General features: G+C 43.7%; 1 protein-coding gene across 1 annotated transcript; it reads left to right on the top strand.

Annotated features, from left to right (window-relative positions):
* Positions 1-2,293: 2,293 nt before the first annotated feature.
* On the top strand, positions 2,294-10,895 carry LOC125178346 (the record flags this gene model as incomplete). Its single annotated transcript, XM_047881876.1, has 2 exons — positions 2,294-4,171; positions 10,767-10,895. Coding segments are annotated over exons 1-2 (2,000 nt in total), but the record flags the coding sequence as incomplete, so codon positions are not given.
* Between the last annotated feature and the right edge of the window lie 409 nt (positions 10,896-11,304).

Genomic DNA, 11,304 nt, shown 5'->3' with positions numbered 1-11,304 from the left:
TTATATTGGTAAGCTCTATTATTGGTAATCATTTACAGCCATGGAGAATATGTATTTGCCTATATATCCAGTATAGCAGTGTAATCGACATGGGTAAGCAGTAAAGAGTTAATATGAGATTAAATTACACTTAGCTCACCTGCAGTCCTGTGGAAGAACGACGCGCTACTCCGAAGTCTCGAACGTGGATCTAGACGATGTGGAGCCTGAGCCTCTCGTAGCACGCTGTGACGCTGGTACCCCACACAATTTTTAAAACTATCTGATAACGGCTATGGACAATAAATAAAATTTTCCTTTCTTGACTATGCTGAAGATAATTATTCAGTTTATTAAGTAAATAATATAGTTTACAAAATAAACATTTAAAATAAAATACTTTACTGATATTAATGAGCTATACACATCTTCAACCCTATTTTCTCATGGATGTGAAAGTTTTGCAGGTTTTCCCATTAATCGGGGAAACTGTAGATATTCGCGAGTTTTCCTTAGCTTTTCAATAAGCAATTTTTTAGATAGTGGTTCCCAAACTGCTATGCTGGGTATGTAGACAATTGTATGCTAAGGACACCAATAAGGACACAGAGTGAATGCCGTTATCAGTTAATTCAATACAACCAACAATCAAAAGCACCATATTTTAATTTTTCATCCATTTTCCAATGCTTTGATAAATATCAATGCGGCAGCAGAGAATACACAACACTGATATTTTTTGGTTACACAACGCTGATATTGTTACCATTAGTTGATTATCGATAAATTTTTGCCTTATTTCTTCGGATGAGAAGAAAAAATAATTTTTTCACGAACATTATTACCCACGATTCAGAATTTCTTAGTATGCTCTTTGTATTTAGCGAGTTACAGAAACAGGCATTGATAGTAAATCAACTTAAAAATTCAATTGCCCCTTCCTTCCTCTCACAGCAGAGGAATGAAGGCGGTTTTTTAAACACGTCGTCAGACTCGGCCAGAGCTGCTCCGGATACGCTGACGACCCTAATACGCACCGCTCAACGGCCACCAGAGTAAGGTCCAGGTCCTCGTAGCTGTCTGACTTGGGATTGGAATGTAGACCAAAAAGCGGAAAGAAAGAAGCTTATTTACTATGCTCCCTGAGTCCTAGGCGTTCGCTAATTCAGAGCCGTCCTCGGCTCTAAATTTTGGTAGAGATCGTTCCAATAGGAAGATGTGATCGATTTGTAGCGACTCTAATTTCCGTGAGGTTGCGGGTAGCTGAGGGTAAGGTGATAGTTACCCAGCACCGCACATTGCCTCTCATGAAGCTAGGAGCTCCAAGGATATCAATGGTTGACAAAACGAGAAATGTTCTAGCGTTGTTACTCACTTGCGGTAGTTATTGAACGAGTAACGGTGAAGCAGACACGAAAGTAAGAGTGCAAAAAATTTAAAATACATTTAACTTAGGAACTAAGGCATCGACACTTGAGAAACATGCACTCAGACTGGCTTAAACCCTAACAAAATTCGGGGACAGCCTAGGATTCGGCCAAATAGTTGTTGCACTCGGCGCTGAGTCATTCTGGGTCTGCTTGGCCATCCGATCGGAATCAGTTTCTGGTCAGAATCTCTTTTACGACTTTATAGTCGCCTCAGAGTATGAGAAGAGTTGGCCGAGCCGAGTCATACCGAGCTAGCAAGCTGACCAGAGGCTGCCCTTGGAACCCTAAGCCGAACGGACATTGAGACCAACTCAAAACCACCATTACCACCACCAACTCAAAATTTTGATTGGGAAGGTATTTCTTGTAGACTGAAGATAGACAACGGTGAGTTGCTTCTTTTTATGCAGTCGTGGAAGGGATATTTTTGTTTGCTACGAGCTGTATATGGCTGAACATGAGCTTCAGCCCATGATAATTGGAGAAATGAGATAGTTTATTCTAAATCTTGAAATAATTTCGAAGATCGGTTTAAAATCCCAATACAGATTGATTAGCTCAGAGACAGGCTCATCAGAGCAAGATTTGTCGCAACGAAAGCCGACCAAGACAACGCGTCTGACGCTTCCATGCAGTGAACTATCCGTGCCTTGTTAGGTATTTTAGAGAAAATATATCAAGCGATTGGTAAGGCTATGTGAAAATATTGATATAAGTATTTCTGCTGAGCATATACTTCTAAGCAGCAGCAGTGTGTTAAATTAAATAGACATTTAGAATTATCCGCCTCTATTATACAAGGCGGGAGGTGGAATTCAAGATGTTACTTCCGATTTATCACACTGCGCATTTATTTAAGCATCGCATTTTCTCCCGATCAGATCCTGCGAGATGGCCAGCGCAGGATCGAGTGCCAGCTGTACGCCCCCTGCACCAGCTGGTGGACTCCCTGGCTCAATGGAAACCATTTACCGCAGCGTGGTGGGCAACCTGCACCTGAGCCCAAAGATCATGCGGTTCGTCCTCAGCAAGGAATGCCAGGACAAGCGGGACGATGAGACCTACAGGCAGTACATGGATCGTCTGAGGACAGAAGCAGGACAAGAACATTTTACTAACAAAGAATGGAAGCAAGCATTTAGCTTTAATGCAAAAACATTCGAAACGGTAAAAAATTCCGACGAGCAAGACGTCACTGCCATACATTGTCTGCTCAAGAATTTGTACACAAAAGTTTCTAAAGTGGGCCGAAAGGATCATGCTGAACTGCTCAAGAAGTTGACGGACGTCAAAGACTGGCGAAACACAGCGTTCCACAACCTGCAGGCCGTTCACAATGACTCGAATTTCAGTGATCTGAAAGCTGCGTTGGTTGACCTCATTGATGAGGCCGGGCGATTCTATTCTCTTCCCCCGGTAGAGATCGATGCTAAGAAATGGGAGCTGGAGAATGAAAGCATGAATTTAGTAGCTCTGAACAAGGAGAGTATATACTACTGGTGCTCGAGGCTGTTGATGAGTGGCAAAGAAGCCGTAAGACATCTCTGGGAGGAAAGACTATCCAGTGAGGAGCTTCTGCTTAACAGCAACCCCATAAAGGTTAAGCGCCTGGACGTGTTCCACGCACCACAGATCAAGACAGGTCCATGCGATGAAGAAAAAGTTCTTCCTTACATCAAAATTTTTGAGACTTTCGAGGAGATCCTAGTGGTGACGGGAGTCGCCGGTGCCGGCAAAACAACCCTCGTAAAAAATATTGTACTGCAATTTATCAACCCGCCGCAAGGGGTTGACGATTACTTGAGTTCATTTGACCAATTCATCTTCTTCGAGTGCAGGGATCGCACCACTGAAAAACTGAGTGACATCATTAAGGATCATTTTAATGATCTGTGCAACGAACTAGGACATCAAGTGCACGTCCTCGATGCAATTTTACGCCTTCGCGTCTTATTCATCATCGATGGCTTCGACGAAGTCAACAAAAATTCCTTGAAAGTCGTCAACGAGATTCTCAAGAAAACGTGGCGCCGCAACTGTCGTGTGTTGATCACGACTCGTCCTCATGTCGTGGAGAAGAAGCTGGCACCGCTCCTCAGGAGATGCGATGTCAGTTCCACTCAATACGAGATCCTACCGCTCAAGAAGCTTGCTGACCAACTTGTATTCTTGCGGCGGTATGAAGCGGCCCTGAGCGGCGACACTCCGACTGGGGAGATGACGAGGAGCTTCGAATCTCTCAGTGAAGATGTCAGAAGTCAATTCTTGGAACCCATCAACTTGGTCCATTTTTGTGAGATGCATAAGCATCTCCCTGAGGAGATATCCACGTGGCGGTCGCCCGGAGACGTAGCGCCTTCTAAGTTGCGTCTGTACAGGAAGCTCATCAGTGCCAAACTAGTGGACTGGATTGATGAGGACTTGGACGTCCTGGTGGACGACATGTTTGCTCTGGTCGGGGCTGAAGCGCTGGAGTTGCTCCGTGACAACGTCGTGACTTTCTCAGAGACAGAGTTCGGTGCCATAAAGAGGAGGTGTCAAGTTAAACTGAAGGGTGATGACAAGTTCGATCCTGAAGTTGTACTCTCAGTGGTGCTGAAGGAGCACAAACCTTTAGGTTTGAACAGGAGTTCAAGCTATCAATTCAAGCACAAGAGCGAGCAAGAAATGTTTGCTGGTCATTACATCGTTCAGCGCATCGTTGGAGGGAGCGACGACCCCCTTTACAGCATCCTGGGAGTAACTAAGGAGGGTATGAGAAGGTGAGTATATGCGACACATAACCTGCTTTCCCACGCGCATTGAACAGAGTAGCTTAGAGCTCCCAGCCAAGAGCAGGGAGCTGCAGAGCGGGTTATTGTTCCCATTGAGGAGCAGTCTGCTGAACAAAGCTCTCAGCCATGAGCAGTGAGCAGCACAGAGCTCTCAACCATGAGCAGCAAGCAGCACAAAGCTCTCAGCCATGAGCAGTGAGCAGCACAGAGCTCTCGACCATGAGCAGCAAGCAGCACAAAGCTCTCAGACCATGAGCAGCAAGCAGCACAAAGCTCTCAGCCATGAGCAGTGAGCAGCACAGAGCTCTCGACCATGAGCAGCAAGCAGCACAAAGCTCTCAGCCATGAGCAGTGAGCAGCACAAAGCTCTCAACCATGAGCAGCAAGCAGCACAAAGCTCTTAGTCATGGGCAGCAAGCAGCACAAAGCTCTCAGCCATGAGCAGTGAGCAGCACAAAGCTCTCAGCCATGAGCAGTGAGCAGCACAAAGTTTTCAGCCATGAACAGTGAGCAGCACAAAGCTCTCAGCCATGAGCAGTGAGCAGCACAAAGCTCTCAGCCATGAGCAGTGAGCAGCACATGGCATATGCATTGAAAAATATTTCAATAACCGCGGAGTCTGAGGCCTAAAGCATCGAGTTGATGACATCCGCTGAGGCTCTTGGATGAACATGTCAAACTCGCATTGATTTACTCGTTTTATATTTAATTAATGTCGTCTCCGTATTGCCGAGTTTCGAATTATGTTATCAATTATTCCGCTTCGTATAATGTGCTCTTCTCCCTCCTTCCCTCAGCCTCCCCCATCCCCCCCGCACACTATTCACTCCCCCCCATTGCTGCTCCTACACCTCCTACTTACTATTGTATTTACCCTCCTACTTGTTATTGTATTTATCCTCCTACTTTCTATTGTATTTGCCATCCTACTTTAATATTGTATTTACTCTCCTACTTGTTATTGTATTTATCCTCTTACTTACTATTGTATTTGCCATCCTACTTTAATATTGTATTTACTCACCTAATTGTTATTGTATTTATCCTCTTACTTACTATTGTATTTACCCTCCTTCATAATATTGTACTCACCCTCCTACTTAATATTGTATTCACCCTCCTGCTTACTATTGTAATCACCCTCTTACATAATATTGTAATTGCCCTCATACTTACTACTTTATTTACCATCCTACTTTAATATTGTATTTGCCCTCCTACTTACTGTTGTATTTACTTTGCCATTAGCTGCACGCCGCTCCGATGGCATGAGCTGCACGCCGCTCTGATGGCATGAGCTGCACGCCGCTCCGCTGGCATGAGCTGCTCGCCGCTCCGATGGCATGAGCTGCACGCCGCTAAGCTGGCATGAGCTGCACGCTGCTCCGCTGGCATGAGCTGCATGCCGCTCTGATGGCATGAGCTGCACGCTGCTCCGATGGCATGAGCTGCGAGCCGCTCTGATGGCATGAGCTGCAAGCCGCTCTGATGGCATGAGCTGCAAGCCGCTGCGATGGCATGAGCTGCGAGCCGCCTTCATGACATGTATTGCAAGTCGCTCTGATGGCATATACTGCATTGGAGGTCATGTCAAAAATCAACTCGGGGTAGCCTAGAGCGACAAGTCGTGCGAATGAGTATGAACTCCCGACTTGATCTTACAAATTATCGAGTTTGCGAATAAAAATCAGAAATTCTACGGACGATTAACGATTCTAAATTTGATTAACGGCATAATTGAGAATAATGTGCATTCCGAAGGATGAAAGTATTGTTAGCAGGCTTAATTTATGTTCTACATTGAATATATGCAAGGATAAATAGTTAATAAGACTTACATCGTCACATTTCATGCGGGCTTGAACGAACAATACGTATTGTTCGTAACAATACACATTACATGTAAGGTAATAACGGTTAATTGACTTTAGATTGTCATGGTAGCCTCGAACATAGAGACTGCCTCTTACCTTCTGCTGAAGTTAGAGCTATAATTATGGTTGTAGTTCAGAAAAACGACCAAGCTGTAAGCCAGTAATGAGGGCACAGGTTCATTATACTCGACCCGGCTACCCAAATAAAAATTAAGGGTGGCGCACCGATGACTATAGGTGGCGATAGTAGATTATAGATGGCTTATACTATCAGTCTGCTTATATCGCAAGTTCACAAGGAATTTAAAAGCAAAGAAAACGCCAAGAAAATTCACCATATCGATATTGAAAACGTTTCGGAGTCCAGCTCTATCATCAGTTTGACTAAATTAAAAATGAATAAAATCATTTTATAAGTCAAAATTCAAAGACAGACATAAAACCTAAACAAGACCTAATATTATATCGAAATAAGCAGGACTAGATTGGAACAACTTAGTCCTAGGGGTACGACAAGATTATAAAAAGCCCAGCGATTCACAATTTCCAGCTTATATGAACTAAACGCATTATTGAGACACGGTTTTCGTTTGAAGATATGTAGAGACTCCAAAATTCTCAAATCCGAGCAGCCAGTAGTGGAACCGAGTATCCTGAAATCACTCTCAGATACAGCCACGTGGCACTGTTCAGCATGGAGGCGCACGGAAGAATAAGGATGCTTGGTGAGAGGTAAGTTAAAACGATAGCTCCTGCCACGGTGTTCAGAAACCCGGATGTAGAAGTTACGCGACGTCATTCCAACGTACACAGATGCACAGCGTGCACAACTGAACTCTTAGACCAGGTTTGATCGCATCCGAGCAGGATTATCGTCCTTATATCTGAAGAAAGAACCAATTATTTTGAAATTATTTACCAGCAAAACATGCAAATTTATATTCGGGAAATATTTCATACACAACATCTTTAGTTCTCTGGACATAGTTTCATACGCACTACCGAAATAGGGCAATGTGCAATAAATAATTTTCTTACTATCGCATTCAGATCCAATACTACTACTATCCAATAGGTGGCGTAACGGTGGGTGGCCAGATCTACCGAAAATTGACAATAAAACATCAATAAATCGAAAGAGTGGCGAGTATAGGTGGGAGTCATCGATGAATTATAGGGTCAGAAACATATATGGCACATTGCAGAAAAATTTCTTGTGAGCCACCGATAACCATTTTGCCCAAACTGCACAGTGCACGAAGGTATTTGCCACAGTAATTTATTCAACTTAGAAAGGTGTTGTTGGGTTGCAGGTCATTCGAGATTAAGACGAAACCATGACCTGTGCTTGGCGTTTTTACGTTCGTTCGGCGTTCTGAGACGAAACGTTCTGTGTGCTTAGCTTTTAAGATTAAGTTCTATAAAGAAAATTTTGCCAAAATTTAGCGTGAATTCTGTAGGTAGGAGTAAAACAGACAGATAGAAGCACCGTGTTCACAAATTTTCCAAACCAAAGTGAAGCCACTGGGCATGTAGCAGACTGCTCCTGATATAATTGTCCGTGGAACAATGGAAAATTTTTGTCGCAAAAATAAAGTTTCTCAAAAGATGACAGCGAATCAAATTTTTCATGTTCACATGAAATATTGAGTAAATTTATTGTGAATTTTGCGTATGCGCCAACTGGCTGTGTTGTAAATATTGCGATCAATTCAGCCTAATTATTGTATCATTAAGTATAAATTGTATGGATCGATTAAGCGTGTTATGTAATATTGACAATATTCTCAAATTGCCCCATTCATCTAAACTCTAAAGCCACGTCGACGTAGTCGGCAGACGCAAGGCATCTCGAAAGCTTGGCAGCTCTGCATCAACCCAGTTAAAATTCAAAGCCGTGGCGCGGTTGTTTATCGGCGTGGAGGGAGATTATGAGCGCGGAACGGCAGATTGGCCGCTTCTCCCAAATCTCGGCGATATAGCGCTCGTCGGCGGGAGGCGATGGACGGGCCGCTTAGCGACCATCGGCGATAATTTGCGCGAGGCTTTCACGGTTGTTTACAAACGAGGGACCGCCTGCTACTTACGACCATGTTTCGGCTGCTATATATATATAATCGATTCCTCAATCGAACACGTGCGTGCGTAAGTTGGTGTTCGAACCTTAACTTAAACTGCGACATCCACTCCTGGGCAGGTACTTTCAAAACATTGCTAAGTGCTCGTAGCGGCTTAAGTGCAGCGTAAGTCCGCTAAGTGTTTGTAACTTCAAATAATGGTACCTTCAAAACATTTTGCAGTACGTTACGAGCACGTAACTTTGCGCCGATTGAAAGGTCGCGTAAGTGGAGTGACGAGCAACTTTTGTGTGAATGAAGCGATTGGTAATCATTTAATTACTAGTATCTAGTCTCTAATAGTGTCTGGACTAGTGTATCATACTAGTGTCTAGACTTTAGTATCATTTTAAGGTTTATCTTCTAATTTTGATTTAGAAAAATATCCTTATTCGATATTAAGAAAATTTTATTAGTCATGCATCAAATGAATTTTTTCTTAGTATATGTCAACAGAAAACGAATCTGACGGGTGAAGCTAAAAAATAAACTTACAAAAATTCTATTCTCGTTGTTCATTATGTCATATTAATCACTAAATAAAAGTTTGCTATCTTAAAACGGCATTTGTCATCAAAATATTAGATTAAAAGAGTCTAGAATTCTTTAAAAAGAGACAAAATTTTTAAATAACTGAACACAGAAGCATGGCGTCATGAGGCGTCATGTGACTCATAATGTAAACAAAAGATGTAAGCGAGCTTGTGATTGGCTGACATGCAACATGGTTTGAAGGTTCTCGGCTCAAAATTTTAACTGGGTATATCGGCGATGAAGCACTCAGTTTGCTTTGCTAAAATACCGCCTCAGTCTCATGCCGAAGTCGAGTTAAGTCACCTTAAATGCTAGTGGGTCGAGAAGTTCGACCCCGAAATAATTTTATCAGCGATCCTGAAAGTGCACAAGCCACTGTCCGGGCGACGGTGTAAGCACTTTGAGTTTCTCCACAAGTCCGTCCAGGAAATGTTCGCTGCCAATTACATCGTCTATCGCCTCATAGTCAGCGCTGAGTCCCTCAACCGCATTCTGGCAGTCACATCCAAAGATCATAGTTAAAATTTCGAGCCGAGACCGGCGCCGGGTTTAGCCGAGCTGGTCGCGCTTTAGCAGGATGGAGCCGTGAAACTATAACCGGCCATCTATCCCTAAAACTGCGCTTTCTTTGCATTAAAACTCTTGGAGAACTTGCGATTTCAGTAGACTAATGATTTGCGTATGTTGTTAATTTTCCTATCAAACTATCGAATGATATGAAGCTAATGCAATAAGATAAATTACTAAACAAATTTAGCTCTAATACTCACTTACATCTAACTGACGGGATCATTCGAATGGCTACTTTGTTGATTTTTTAAAATTAGGGCATTATGAAAAATATCTATCAAGTTCAACCACAAATATAGCTATTCCTCGATTTGCTAGATGATGGCGAGTCATTTGTTCTGTATTATAGTTAAGTACTTCATAGAGCCTAGGCTGGTAAGGTGTCCGCGCGGTCAACTGGTACAGGCGTGGAGTACGACGCGGAGAATCTGCGTTCGAATCCCGGAGCTTCAGTCGACGTTTGCAGATAGTTCATAGCGGTGAGTAATTTGATGTGTATATTTCCTCGATAATTGAATTTGTTAGAATCTAAATTACGTTGCTAAAGTCAATACGATGAGAATGTCAGTAACCAATGTCAATACAACCTGTCATTGCAAGAGAGAAGTCTAGGTGAGCTCAGAGAGAGAAGGAAAAATTTTTTTTAAATCGTTGTTGACAAACGGTGAGGCGTAACTGCCGCGTACACTGCCAGAGCCGCCCCAGAGCATGCGTTGGGCAGGTTTGAGCAGGCGGTGCTCAGTAAGGGCTGCGTGACAGCAGGACAGAGCACACCTGGGCAGGTACTCAGAAGCTAATTAGCGCTGATACGCGGCAGGCGATATCGTCTCTAAAGCGGACATTTCTGCTCTATCGCTGCTCTGTCGCGTCTCTACGTCGGCTCTGCAGCCGGCGACGGCCTGCTCTATTCCCTGCCCTGCCGGGCAATCCCAAGTACCAGCGCTAAAACAGCGCAGAGTTCCGTCCCTGCCGAGCTGCTGGAATTTTGTCTCTATATCAGCCATGGCGCAGCGCCGTTTTAGGGATAGATGGCCGGTTATAGTTTCACGGCTCCATCCTGCTAAAGCGCGACCAGCCCGGCTAAACCCGGCGCCGGTCTCGGCTCAAAATTTTAACTGGGTTGGATAACATGCGGTGTCTGTTCTCAACTGAGCATATCACAGATACCGGTGCGTCCCGTAGGCTAGCCTCGCTTATTTTGCCCGCTACTATCACCACCTGATGAATGAATCACCACCTGTTGGTCTGATGAATGTTGAATTCAATGATACGTTGAAATGATCTGGAAATGATCTGTTGATCTGGAAATGATCTGTTGAAATGATCTGGATGAATTCGGCACATGGCCACTACACTTCCTGGTGAAATTCCTTTTGAGAATATTGGGCTGTTGTTGATAAGACTGAACCGGCGATGATGATGTGCACTGATTATTATTATCGTGTTCTGGTGGCGTTGCTTGAAGTTGTCGTCCGCGTTGTGTCGCAGGAGCGTTGATCGCAACCAGCGCCCACCAGGAGCGCCTGCCGACGTCCGGGAGATGGCGGAGCCTGGCTTGTGGTCGCGACTTCTTGAATGGCTGCGACGTCTCGTGAAGCCGCGACGTCCTTTGGAGCCGTAAGTTGTTGCTCGTGCTTTAATTTAATCCTACAACTATTGTATTGACCCTCCTATCTACCATTTATTTACACTCCTACCTACTATTGTATTTACCCTTCCTACTTACTATTATTTATACACTCCTATACTTCCTATTGTAGATGCCCTTCAACCTAAAATTGTATTTACGATCCTACTTACTATTGTATTTACACTCCTATACTTACTATTGTAATTGCCCTCCTTTATTATTATTGTATTTTCCTTCCTATTTACTACTGTATTAACCTTCCTACTTACTATTGAAGTTACCCTCCTACTTACTGTTGTATTTACCTTTCTATTAGCTGCATGCCGCTCTGATGGCATGAGCTGCATGCCGCTCGGATGGCATGAGATGCTTGCCGCTCTGATGGCATGAGCTGCA

Source organism: Hyalella azteca, unplaced genomic scaffold (genome assembly GCF_000764305.2).
Source record: "Hyalella azteca isolate HAZT.00-mixed unplaced genomic scaffold, Hazt_2.0.2 contig1225, whole genome shotgun sequence".
NCBI lineage: Eukaryota > Metazoa > Arthropoda > Malacostraca > Amphipoda > Hyalellidae > Hyalella > Hyalella azteca.
Note: the sequence above shows the minus strand (reverse complement) of the source record. Positions and strands in the feature narration are given on the sequence as shown.